The following is a 12,684-nucleotide window of genomic DNA, read 5'->3' on the forward strand; positions in this document are numbered from 1 at the left end:
GACGCCCGAAACCTTAAGCTGAAACAGCCGAGCAAGAAGCTCAGTCCCAAGCGCCTCGGACCTTATGCCGTGCGGCGAAAGCTCGGAGACCTGGATTACGAATTAATCCTGCCGAAGTTGGTGCCGGTACACCCGGTGTTCCATGTCTCCTTGCTTAGCAAGTACACGCGTAGCGATATCCCGGGCCGGGAGCCGGAGGAGCCGCCTGCGATCGAGGTTGAGGGCGACGAGGAGTACGAGGTTGAGCGGATCAAAGATTCGAGGATCTTCCGGCGTCAGCTGCAGTACCTTGTCAAGTGGAAGGGTTATGACGACTCGCATACGTCATGGGAACCGGCGCGCAATGTTGCCAATGCGCCGGCCCTCATAGCCGACTTCCACCGGAAGAATCCAAATGCCCCTCGTCGACTCAATGCTGCTACCTTTGGTGGTCTCAACTTTCAGCCAATGCCTTCGCCGCTGACTGAAGCATGTTGCCGCTCCGGATGGGAGATGGGCAAGGGCACCTCGCATGAGGTCATGCGCCGTTGAGGGGGGGGTAATGTCACGAGTTGGTACGGCGTCTAGCCGTTTTTTAATTTCTTCCTTTTCGCGGGCTCTAACCCGCAACCTCTGTACTACATACCGGATATGGACGCGTCACTATCTACTGTACGATTAGATTAGATGGGGCGGCAGCGCACGGCACAGCTCGGGCCCCGCTGACACAGCCGCTCTGACTCACCGGCCCCCGGGGCCGCGTCGGCATGCTGCGCACAGACCAGCTGCGCACGGACCAACGTGCACAGCCTGCCCTAATCTCCCCATGTATATAAGCCGGCCTCTGCTGCCCTAGGGACCTCAGTTTCGACCTCTTGTCCCTAGGTCAGTAAGCATCCTTTGTATTCCTTTTCTTACCTCACTAATATATTAACTTGTCCCTAGCCTTAGGTTTGAGCATCGCTCACCATCGCTTCGGTGAGAATCAGTCGAACGCCCCCAGCTCCTTTTAGGTTTTCCCCCGTCGCTAGACCTCAAGTCGCGACAAAGGGTGTGTCACGTGCTGTGTACCCCCGTTCAGCCGCCAATTGGGCCAATGCCTTGCACCCCGGGCTATTATTTTGTCAACACTGCTTCAGTGTGCTACTCTTTGTATCTTTGTAGTCTACATACTTATACACGGTCTCTGTAGATATCAACGGACTCTGCTCGAACGTAGTACAAGTTCTGACTCACCTTTTCGGACTTAGCCGCGCTGTCTTGGATCTAGCCGTAGGTACTTATAATCTCTTAGAATGGTTCGAACACCTCTTGTATCTCTTTGTCAAGCCAACACCAGTATTCGGGCCTCTGCCCCTGTTGTTCGTGAACCCCTCGGTCCTCTCTCATCATAATGGCTCACGCTCTTCATCTCGCCCATTACAATCGCCCCCATCATCTAGGGCTGGGAACTTGAAGCCACAGCGGCTGCATGGATATTTAGGAGGAGCTAGTAAATGTAAATGAGGCAGAAGATGGCAACTTGGCAAGGTGTTATGGGAGTTCAATTAGGATGTGTAGGTAGTCTGTAGCATATGCTAGATACTCTTTCTGCCCTTGCATGCGATAAATATGCTCCCTGGAGCTTTTTTTAACATATCTTTACATTTTTCTACCTTTTTTACTGTTTTTTACACACTGGAGGGTGTCACGTGCCGAAGCGCAAATAGTCCCGTGATTTATGTAATTTACATTTTTTACCATGTAAAAAACGGGGTCCCAAAACCTGGGTCTGTAAAAAACGGTAATTTACACACCGATGAATTATTTACCCTACACTGATATCATCTTGACACATACGCCTGCTCGTGTTCCTTCACCGACCGAATGACAAATCAACATGATACATCTCGTGAGCAATAGGACTCTGAAATGTGGCTCGATCCGGTACTGTTTACCAGTCTACTATAACAGTATTCCCCTTTCAATACATTGGGACTCGGAAGCATGTTACGAGAGTTGATTGTTACAGCGTGACTGCGTATTGACTCCGACAGAGGCTCTGCTTCTAGTGTCCACAGCGTACACGGACACTGCGCTCCGTCAGCCAATCTCCTGGTGAAAGGTCGCCGCACGTCGGCTCCAAGTGTTCAGAATCACAAGGGAGTTATGATCATCTCCGTCTTCAAATCCCATGTGCGTGGTAGGTTCCCGTATACTTTATTGAGCAACCCTGATTCGTGAACAACCCCTTTGGATATCATATGGGTTGCTGCACAAAACAGGTCGGTTCCTTATTAACGAGTTGGGGTTCTACTCTGTATCCCATGTATTCATATTTATCTGCATTGATTGAAATTTTACTGACTGCATGGAATCAGCACGCCTACTGTCAGTGAGCAAGACCTCGACGACCTTCTAAATGCGTCTTTGAGAACCATATGCTATGAGCGTGGTCCGCATCAGTATCCAAGAATTTCTGTTTATCATTTTCGTAGAACAGTATCCAACTGACCGGACTTTATGGCCGTCTGGATACGAAATCGGACTTTCTCCGTGCTATATAAGTTTCCGAGTCCTGGGTGGAAGGCCCAGCCTACTCGACCAGAAAATCCCCCACACCGAATATCCGCCTTGCAACATGGATCCTGCCCTTATGGAAGCTATCGCCACCGCCAACTGGGTTGAGGGCGGAGAGTCAGATAATTTGTCGATTTTCAACACTGATTCCGTCACTGCCGCTGACAAAACGAGCACGATCAAGCGCGTGCATCTCGCTTGCACCGGCACATTGGACAATGTTAGAGGTATTTATTCGTACCACTGGCGGTAAGTGCGGCGCTGGAATATCCATCTGTCTTAAAGTTACTCACTTATGTTGTTCTAGACTGTTCTTCCAGTTGACTCCTGTGGAAGCTAACCTTGTTGAAAAGCGATCCGTAGAGCTTCATGTGACGCTTTTGAACAAGGGGACCGGAATGGCCAATACAATCGCAATGAGTCGAAATTACGAGAATACCCATCGTTCTGTCGCCACCACATACTGGGACGTCGTCGACGATGAATGGACAGTTAATGACATGCTCAACCTCATCATCCATGACAAGAAACGGTCGCGGTTTTTATTCGACGTCGCCAGCGGGAGCGGTTGCGCGTGCTGGTGCATAGCGGTCTTGGGGGATATAGAGGACGCGGGAAATTCTCAAGCGGGGTCAAGAAAGCCGCAGAGGAGTTCGTGAATGAAGCAGCCCGCGAGCGCGGCATGCCCGTGCCGCCGCCCAGAGGAATCTTCTATGATTGATCAGTGAGTTCATGTCCCGGAGCTTAGTAACGGATCTGGACTGATACATTATTTGATTCCCTTTGCAAAAACCATAGGTATCCGCCACTGATTACATCGCCTTCGTATTGTGTTGTACATAGTAGCCACTAAGAGACCAATTCCGCGTGAATTTGCTCCGTTTACCGTGTGAATGTCTGATTTCGCACGGCAAGGGTGCGAAAAAGGGGTGAAACACAGTCAACACTGTAAACAGATAAAAGCCACCTGCTCCTTCTGACGGATGAAACTCGCCAGAAAAGCCGCGGGTTTTCATCATGCAGAATGGCGAAGGTAAATGATGTCATACGTTGCATCAATAATACTAATATTTACCTCATGTACAATTTATATTTGCGCGAGCGTCCATCGACCACGATCGCGATCGCGCTCTACCCTGGTGACTATATGCGCGGCAAGAAACATGCGAAGTCAAGCACGTTGGGACCTCTGCGTTCGCAGGCGTTGTCGAAGAGCAAAGAAAAAGGCGCGATGTCGGCGCTCAAGGCCAAAGTTCGGTGATCCGGGTGCGAGTTGCGCGAAGATGCGCGCGAGGCATACACCCTAATGCGACGCGGCTTGTGCCTAATTTATGTCATAAGGTTGGTGCAAAACGGGATAACGAGCTCGATGTACCTGACTTCGATGCCAGGAGGACCACCGCAAACCACAGCATACAACAGGGATCATTGAGGCAACTGCGTCTACATACCATGTGCAGCAAGCGGGTCGCCTCCTCACTCGTCTGACCAGGGAATGCGGCAGGCTCCAAACCTGAATATACGATTGTCAGGTTGACTCCCCCATGTAAGTGTTCTTGGGCTCACAGGCGAAGAAACGGCGTTGCATCTGGCAGATGACGACATCAGTATGGACCCAACTTGATTACACGTGGAGGGCACGCACCTTCTCTGCATCCTCCAACTCCTTCATGAAGCACGCATTCTCCTTCACACCGGGGATATTGAAGCCCTGAATTCCGCACCAACTCCAAAGAAGAGGTAACCGAACTTGACCATCGTCTTCGCAACCTGACCCTGGATCTCCTGTCTACAGCACAAGTTAGAGTCCAGGCATCCTCGGGCACAAGACGGAGAAGCCACCGGACCTCCAAAAGTAACAGTCTTGTTGACCGGCGGATAGGATTGGCAAGATTAGCCGTGAGTAGGCTTTGGGAAGCAACGTGCGGACATGTGATACTCACATCGACCTCGGTAGTAAAAGCCCCGATGACAGAGACTTGTCGCGCCTTATGCCGCGTGACGTAGCGCGCCGCTGTGACAGCCAATTTAGTCGGTAACAATCTCGCCAGAAGTACAGGATACGCACGCTGGATGATGGAGCGCGGATTCAGGGTGCCAACCGTGACGCTGGGTAGGAGCAGGGTGAAGAGGAAGTACTTTTAACTGATCACGATCTGCCAGCGGCCTGAAGGATGTCGTAAAGCCATGCCGTCGGCCGAAACTTGATCAGGCTTTTTCCGACGACGGTTCGAGCTGGCACGTTGCCCGCGGACACGTCGACTAGCTTAATGCGACGCGAGACTCCACGAGAGAGCTGCATAACGGTGATGGGCACGGTGGCAGCGCCGGAGCGGGTATAAGTATGAGTTATTGGACACGGGAGAAGAAGAGATTGTGTCACTAGTAGCGTTTACCATCCATTCCGTATGACTGTCAGGCGCTGCTCCTACCCTCACCACCAGCTTACTGCCTCTGACTTCTTCCGACATTTCGAGTACGCACAAACACCGCGTTTCCTCGTGTTTGAGCCAATTACGAACCTGCTACTTACGGAGGCTCGCTGCGCATGTGCGTTATAGCTGTCTGCACGTACTCGAGGTCTGACCCACATACGTTATCTCGATGATCAGCAGCATCGTGCACGCACATCGTGGCAAGCCCGAGTCACTGGTACAGTTGACTATGGAGGGCAGCGTGTTGTTCACCAACGACATGTCGCGGTAGACATAGGCAGCAGGACTCACTAGCTTGCGTGATGACATATGTGACGAGCAGTACAGTGCCGTACCGGCAGACGTGGCAGACGTTGACGCCATGACGATGATAGTGTCGACCTCCTGGAATGTCATAGGTGAGCATCGCACAGCAAGATGGTCAGCACCGACTTCTCTATACTGCGGCAATGGAGACATACCCTTTGCTATTTCTCTTCTGTGTGAAAAATAGTGAATCTGACTACAACGTCAGGTTACAGCTCTAAGCCATTGTCAAATGGCCGAGAGCGCACCACATGACTGCTCAAAGTTGAGCCATGTAAAATAAAGCGAATTAATGCCTTGAAAAGGCAGTCCTTAATGCCTTGAGAAGGCAGTCCTTAAAACTGATAATCAATCATACAAAATATGCCTATCATTCTGGCATATGTCAGAATGATAAGTGTTTACTATATGGTTGATTATCAAGTTTGACATGGTCACACTTCATGCACACACCGTAGGTCCTTTACACCATATGAATTATGACTGTTTTTCCTCTTTCTGTGACCCATCATCATCCTTGCCCTTGGGGACCATGCTGAAATGAATTGCAGTGCGCGGGATCCGAGCGAGTCGTCGCCCTGACAGGAGCAATTGGAGGACTCGCCCAGGACCATAATGCATGGCAAGGCGAGACCATAGATGGGCTATCTGCAGGTCAGATCGCTTCTTGTCATGTCGTCACAAGGAGCTCACCGTAGTGCACGAACACAGATGACAATGGGGCTGGCTGATTCTAATAGAACTCACATCAGACTCGCGACTTGAACACCGCGTTGATCAGGATTACCTCAAGGATCAAGGGCCCTCCTCGTCCAGCCAATCTCCTGAATGCAACCTGTCCTACGTGGATGTCAGTCTTCCTGATATTTGCGCATGCGTGAATAGTGCTTGCCTGGTAGACGCATCGGGTCCTTGATACGAAGCATCAAGGCAAAGAGCGGGAAGTGATTGAGCAACGCAATGACCGTGTCGAGGATAGCACAGAGCGTTATTGTGCTGAGGTGAGTCTATAAGGAAGCAAGTCGCATGAGTGAGTGTACAATAGGACACGGAATGATATGTCTTACTGCAGCGAAGAGCGCGTAGTACGTGAGCACGGTCGGAGAGAGGAAGGCGACCAACGTGAACAGAATCGTGCCCAGCAACAATTGATCGATGTCGTAATCCCACGAGTCAAGCCGATTCCGAAGTACGTTGAATCGCTTCCCTATGATAGGTCAGAACCAACGACTCTTAGCCCGCGAGGCGACAATGATGCGCACCGCGGAACAGATTCCATAGAGATCCTGCAAGGCTCAGCTGCTGGCTGAACGCCGTCGTGGTGAGCAGGTAGCAGACATAGAGATGTGCCGTCAGAAAGCCGAGTGCGTCTGATAGCAACGAGACGACCATCGTCATGCCGCATCCACCCATGGTCCCCGCTATCCACAGGAAAGCAGGGAAGTACGGCGCGGCGCATTGCAGGACATCTATACACGTCGAATAATGGATGTGCGTCAGATCTAACGGACTAAGAGAGCGGATAGTGTAGGACGCACAACCCCAGATAGAAACCACGCCGAGGAGCGTGTGACAGTAGAACTGGCTAAGCTCGGTGTTGAGTTTGAGTCCTGCAGGCCAATTGTCGAGCCATAGAAGCGCATGCTGTATGGAATCGACGAGGTACAGCTGAGGTCCCATGAGATCGTATTTATTTATGTTGCATTGACACTTGGGAATCCCACCTGTACGCATTGATCCAGGATCCGGGACAGCAATAATTGGTTCTCGCATAGGAACGACCCGAAGGCGACGCCAATAATGATGTCATTGAGGACAAGCCAGACACAATTGTAGAACCTGCACAAACTACATCAGAGCGGCAGTTTGTGCCCATAAGATACAGCGTACTTGACATATCGCGAGATAAACTCGATTGTCCGTGAGCTATCCCTTTGCATGAAAGTGGTCGATTGGGTCATGACGAACAACGCCTGTTCTGTCCGTACATTGATCTGCTCCACTACGAGATAATCAGTATAAGTATTTCTGTGGATGGACCTCAAAAGCCTGCCTGTGGCGGAAATGTCTCTGAGGACCATAGGCATTGGTAGCGCCAAGCTGGTGAGCCATTTTGGCAGCCGTGATGTCGTTTGGGTTGGAATACGTGGAGTGGGATCATGCAGGAGCTGTGCTCCTGACCGCAAGTCCTCCGAGGCGTGTCCAGTTGTATGAATCGCTCGATCAACTAGGTCGGCCAGTAATTGTGCTACGTTCAACTGGCTAAGCACCGTCGCATCCAGTGCAGGCTGTGCGTTGAATGCAGGACGTGAGAAGTCGTGCTCAAGGGTCGCTCGGGCGGGATCCGTTTTGGAGCCCAAGATATCTAGCGTTTCCCGAGAAGGCAGAATGTCTAGTTCGCCATCGCCAAAAGAGTAGAATTGCATCATCGCGCGATTCGGTCTTTTGTAATATATCATTGGTTGGTCATCTTTAAATGGAATGTCAGACTGGGCGATCTCGCTTTGGGTTAGACAATCCGCTCGTACATTCGCGAGGTCGGGCTTCTCCCTCAAGGTGCAGCTGAGGTAGATGGCGCGTAGCACCATCATGAATAAGTGGATAAACGGAACAGCGGCCAAGTATAGTGGGACTCTGGCCACAAAGCTGTTGGATCGGTGCCCAGGTATCTCCGCTGAGGACCCGCTGGAGGACTTCCACTGCGGTTTCCTTCTGCAGCTTATATCTGAGCTTTGAAAGAATACATAGTAAAGACTCTTACGTCGCCAATCTGGATAACACCTGCCACGCAAATCAGAGGATGTGTCCATCCGTAACACACACCATCCGGGTGTACGTTGAGAGGCCAGAGTATCGGAAGTCTGCAGGCTACCATAGGTCTTACACCTGTGAATAGTCGTGGACCTTAGCGTCTGCCGTTGTTCATAACTTTACCACTATCGGGATATGCAGCGTGCGACTAGACGATGGTGGTATTAATAAGAGCCTCGAGCAAATGTTGTGGGTGCACGTCCGAGGCAGTGTTGGGCCAGTCGTCTGCCAGTCGCCCCAGTCGTTCCCACGACTGGGGCGATTAATCGACGACTGTACGACAGTCGAAAAGTCGCCGCGACTTTCCCACGGCTTGCGCAGACACGGCCCAATATTCACGTGCGCAATTCTGACACGCAGGCGCCCGAAGAGTCCAAAGAGGCATCGTCGGATCAGGGCATGGACGAGGGGCCAATGACTTCACTTGGCTGCCTCTCCCTGTCACTGAGAGATCTATTCGACTTCAAGATCCCACAAGGATGGAAAACAGGCTCAGGCATATTTGCAGGATGAAGTTGAGCTTCATAAGCTTCTCGACTTCTCATCTTCGATGCAGAAGATAGTCTGAACTGAGTGCTGAGTCTCTGCTCATAGAATTTATATGTATTCTCATTTACACATATTGCTAGCATCACATCCTGTTGCGTATGGTATTATTTTGTGGCCAAATCGCCTTCCCATTCCCGCATCACCTCTAGCGTCAGGTGTGGCTGAACGGTCGTGGGAATAGTCGCTGCCGTGGGAACAGTCGTCGTCGCTTGTAGTCGTTTCGACTGGCATCATGCGACTAAACGACAGTCGCGCGATCATTTGACGACTCGCACAACACTGGTCCGAGGCGCTCTTGCGAACAGGCTGGGGTCGATCGACCACGTGGCCTGTACCGGTGCTCTGGGGCGACCGACTCGTCTCAGACCACATCCACCTTTTCTGTTTCCTCGTTGTGCAAGAAGGGCTCCTCGTCATGTTTGCCGATGAGCTCAAGACGCTGAGGAGACTTGGCTTCCGACATGTGAGCAACTATGTCATGTTTGGTGCTTTGGGCCATTATGTCTATCCGCTACGCAGGTCCTACTACAGGTCCTCAACTTCATGTCGGTCCTGGCGTCTGGGTTCATGATGTGGAAGGGCCTTGGGCTGCTCACGAACACGGAGTCTCCGATTGTCGTCGTTCTCAGGTATGTCCTATGGTGCCTGTTTCGCTAGTTACGCTTAAACGCCGACACAGTGGCTCCATGGAGCCGGCATTCTACCGTGGTGACCTGCTCTTTCTCACAAATCCCGCGAGTCAACGGTATAAAGTGGGAGACATCACGGTGTACAAGATACCCGGAGCCGACATCCCGATCGTCCATCGTGTATTGGAAACACACGATGTTGTGTCAAACGAGAAAGGGTGCGTTGTCTTGTCTGTTGCTTAGTTCATCAACGTTATAACTCACTGATGCCTTTGGTTGGTATTTTCAGGCTTGTTGCGGCAAGTCCTCTCGCGCAAAGACAACTGCTTCTCACGAAGGGCGACAACAACCATATTGACGACCTTGAGTTATACCAGGGTCTCGAATGGCTGGAGCGGCGGCATATAGTAGGGAAGGTCAGAGGGTGAGTATACAAGCTCGTCATCATCCCTTCACACATTGAATTTCATACATCCAGGTTTCTACCATATGTGGGATACGTTACGATCGCTATGGTACGTCTCCCCGACTGTATGCATCATATTGTATGGCTGAAGCACCATTGTATTGCGTGCAGAATGACTTTCCACAGCTTAAGTATGCGCTACTAGGAGGCCTCGGCCTGCTGGCTCTCATTCAGCGCGAGTAGATTGTCCGTTCGTGTTCTCGGTTGTATTATTGGTATCACTTGAATCTGCACCTCATTTATCTTGGGGTCGCGATAGCAATGAACGTCTGGTGTCCTGTTATCCATCCTCTCGTGTCATAGCGACTTCATACAACTCTTCCATGCGCTTAACCGCCAGTTCGATTCTGCATAGGCTGCTGACCTGCACGCCCTTCTCACCGCTTTCTCCGGGAGCATATTCTTGTGCACTTCCTATCCGCTTATCTGCGTATTTCTATTACAACAGACCCTGGCGCAGGCGTCACTGCCTATCTCGTTCTCATGGTACGGCACCCTTCCGAGCTTCTCTGGCAGGTCGTATCATGGATAAGGCTGCGTCCAAGTATAATGTGAAAGAAGGTATGAGGAATTTGTGTGACCCGGTCCTCTCTGGCACATACAGCTTTCCGAAGGCTTCTCCTCTTCGTTTCGCTGAACCATGTCAATGATCGAGATGGAAGAGCGCAAGAGACTGTCAGATATAGATGAAAGGGGTTATTCTGAGAACTCGTTCCCTGGGCTTAGCGACGAAACGCAGAGCGAAGAGACGGTATCAAAGGATGGCTTGCTCGTCAAGATCACAAAAACGTTGGGACGATGGGGTCTAGAAGTTAACGGCTATGTCTTCGCTGCACCTCACGTTGTATGTCACTCATCATTCCGTAATGAAGGATTGATCCAGTCCCACCGGAGGAAAGGAGTGACCCTCGGCTGTATCAGATATTTTTCGTGTGGTTTTCCGCCAACGCGAACGTTCTAACGTGCGCTTCTTTCGACTTTCAGTTCGACATTGATGAGACACTTGGTAATATGCGTCCCTCTTGTCTAGGATGGCAGCCGGCACGGTCGGTCCTGCCTTTTACGGTCTCGGAATTAGAGACGCGTGTCTCGTTATCGTCGTCGTCGACATAATGTATGCATTCCGGTTCGACATTGTACGCCAAAGTTATTGACGATGTGACAGAACCTACACGATTCCTGCGTACTTGTAAGTCCTTTGATCGCTCGCCCACAGATGAGACCAGGCCAATTCGCATTAGTGCAGTCTTCGGGCCAAAGCTGGGGACTCGATCGATGGTGCAAGCACGCTTCTCCTGGGGGTACGTACTTCCATTACTAACCGTGGGGTTCAGACTATGATGTCAACAGCTACTATGGAGCGATTATTCCAAGCATACTGAATGTGATATCACTGCAAGGATACGTTATTTTGAATACGATCATCGGAGGGCAGACACTCGGAGCCATCTCGTCGCATCTCAGCGCGACGCTCGGCATCGTGATCATCGGTCTGTTCACGCTTGCGGTACGTCTTCGTCGTGGCGTGTTCGCCAGAACAGTCATCCATAAATCGACTCAGGTAGTCTTTAGTGGGTACCGCGTTCTGCATTGGTGAGCATTCCAGCCAGTAGTTTCGGATTGCAGGAATAGATTTCAACATCAGGTATGAAACGTTCGTCTGGATTCCAAACGTCATCGCGTTCGTCGTCATGCTCGCGGTGAGCGGGAAACATCTGGTCGACGCCCCTCTAACGAGTCCATCCCCCGTCTTGGCGTCCGCGATCATGACATTCGGTGCTACCCTTGCTGCGACCAATGTCAGCTATGCACCTCTGACGCCAGACTATGGAGTATACCATGATCGCAAGGCTAGCTCGTGAGCGTGTTCTACTTCTTAACCTGAGTTCGTCCGTCGCTCAACGATTGTGCAAAGCTGGAGGATCTTCCTCTATGCATATCTTGGATTCCTTATGTCGAGCGTAAGTGAACTCTTTCACAGGCATTTGAATTATCCGAGCGGTAGCTTATAATACTAAACACATATATATTAGATGCCCGTACATCTCCTTGGCGCTGCCTTCACGGCGACTGCAAACTACGTCCCCACTTGGCAATCTGGACTAGGCAATGGGAACGACATCGGAGGACTCATTGCCGCGATTCTGGAGCCAGCGGGTGGATTCGGCAAGTTTCTGCTCGTGCCACTGGCTCTCACTGCGCCGAGCCAGTGCGCGCCGGCCATGTACACAGTGTGCACCAGCTTCATGACTGTATCCTCCGCATTTGCAAGGATCCCGAGGTTTTTCCTGGCCATCGTATCGACTGCGATGTGCGTACATGAGGGTCCATTGAAACGTCCCTTCTGACCTTGAATCATCACGTAGCCTCATACCCGTTGCGATAGTGGGCTCAAGTAGATTCTATGCCACTTTCACTGACATTTTAGGTGCACTCAATCATATAGTGCACAGTAGCTAACACTGACCGTAATCTCTTGTACAGGTTTCATCGGCTATTGGATCGCCCCCTTTTGCGCTATTGTGCTTACGGAGCACTTTGTCTTTCGGCGAAACAGCTGGTTATCGTATGACGTCCGCGATGCATGGAATGACCCCCACCATCCAAATCTGCCAAGAGGGTACGCAGCTGTGCTGACCTTTGTTGCTACAGTCGGCTTCATCGTCGTATGCATGGATCAAGCGTGGTGGGTCGGACCCATCGCGCGTGCAGGCACCGGCGACGTGGGGATGTTATTCGGCTTCATTCTAGGTGTCGTCATATTCACGTGTGCAAGATGTGTCGAACAAGCGTGGGAATGAAGGACAAGGTTAAGATACAGCAGGTACTTCTCGAGCAGCTTCTCCATTGGCATCAGTAGGGCCTCACTATCTCAACGATCAAGGTTCTGGGGTTGAGCATGGTACGTCCTTTGCCTACATGCCATTGGATGTGATGACTGACAGACGCG

The 12,684-nt window shown here is 51.1% G+C and overlaps 5 protein-coding genes across 5 annotated transcripts; 3 read left to right on the plus strand and 2 right to left on the minus strand.

The window, feature by feature from the left end:
- Window positions 1-2,599: 2,599 nt before the first annotated feature.
- Window positions 2,600-3,259, plus strand: POSPLADRAFT_1154414 (hypothetical protein; the record flags this gene model as incomplete). The annotated part of the gene is made up of 3 exons (XM_024486847.1): window positions 2,600-2,787; window positions 2,846-3,029; window positions 3,098-3,259. 3 exons carry the CDS (start codon window positions 2,600-2,602, stop codon window positions 3,257-3,259), a joined length of 534 nt encoding a protein of 177 aa, XP_024335109.1.
- A 582-nt stretch (window positions 3,260-3,841) lies between these two features.
- POSPLADRAFT_1060811 (hypothetical protein) lies at window positions 3,842-5,369 on the minus strand (the record flags this gene model as incomplete). Its single annotated transcript, XM_024481305.1, has 8 exons — window positions 3,842-3,862; window positions 3,990-4,051; window positions 4,105-4,126; window positions 4,184-4,327; window positions 4,482-4,552; window positions 4,607-4,647; window positions 5,072-5,120; window positions 5,168-5,369. The coding sequence occupies 8 exons, from the start codon at window positions 5,367-5,369 to the stop codon at window positions 3,842-3,844; spliced, it is 612 nt and encodes a 203-aa protein (XP_024335110.1).
- Window positions 5,370-6,130: 761 nt separating this feature from the next.
- Window positions 6,131-7,867, minus strand: POSPLADRAFT_1154447 (hypothetical protein; the record flags this gene model as incomplete). Its single annotated transcript, XM_024486852.1, has 6 exons — window positions 6,131-6,286; window positions 6,347-6,486; window positions 6,542-6,748; window positions 6,818-6,947; window positions 7,004-7,118; window positions 7,170-7,867. 6 exons carry the CDS (start codon window positions 7,865-7,867, stop codon window positions 6,131-6,133), a joined length of 1,446 nt encoding a protein of 481 aa, XP_024335111.1.
- A 1,168-nt stretch (window positions 7,868-9,035) lies between these two features.
- Window positions 9,036-10,024, plus strand: POSPLADRAFT_1041408 (hypothetical protein). The gene is made up of 6 exons (XM_024477904.1): window positions 9,036-9,102; window positions 9,159-9,268; window positions 9,319-9,486; window positions 9,558-9,692; window positions 9,747-9,783; window positions 9,846-10,024. The coding sequence occupies exons 1-6, from the start codon at window positions 9,055-9,057 to the stop codon at window positions 9,915-9,917; spliced, it is 570 nt and encodes a 189-aa protein (XP_024335112.1). The 5' UTR covers window positions 9,036-9,054; the 3' UTR covers window positions 9,918-10,024.
- A 350-nt stretch (window positions 10,025-10,374) lies between these two features.
- POSPLADRAFT_1049531 (hypothetical protein) lies at window positions 10,375-12,133 on the plus strand (the record flags this gene model as incomplete). The annotated part of the gene is made up of 12 exons (XM_024479773.1): window positions 10,375-10,582; window positions 10,618-10,696; window positions 10,765-10,870; window positions 10,900-10,923; window positions 10,951-11,035; window positions 11,069-11,241; window positions 11,296-11,327; window positions 11,380-11,592; window positions 11,650-11,695; window positions 11,768-11,826; window positions 12,007-12,045; window positions 12,121-12,133. 12 exons carry the CDS (start codon window positions 10,375-10,377, stop codon window positions 12,131-12,133), a joined length of 1,077 nt encoding a protein of 358 aa, XP_024335113.1.
- Between the last annotated feature and the right edge of the window lie 551 nt (window positions 12,134-12,684).

Source organism: Postia placenta (genome assembly GCF_002117355.1).
Source record: "Postia placenta MAD-698-R-SB12 unplaced genomic scaffold POSPLAscaffold_15, whole genome shotgun sequence".
In the NCBI taxonomy this organism is placed as follows: Eukaryota; Fungi; Basidiomycota; class Agaricomycetes; order Polyporales; family Adustoporiaceae; genus Rhodonia; species Rhodonia placenta.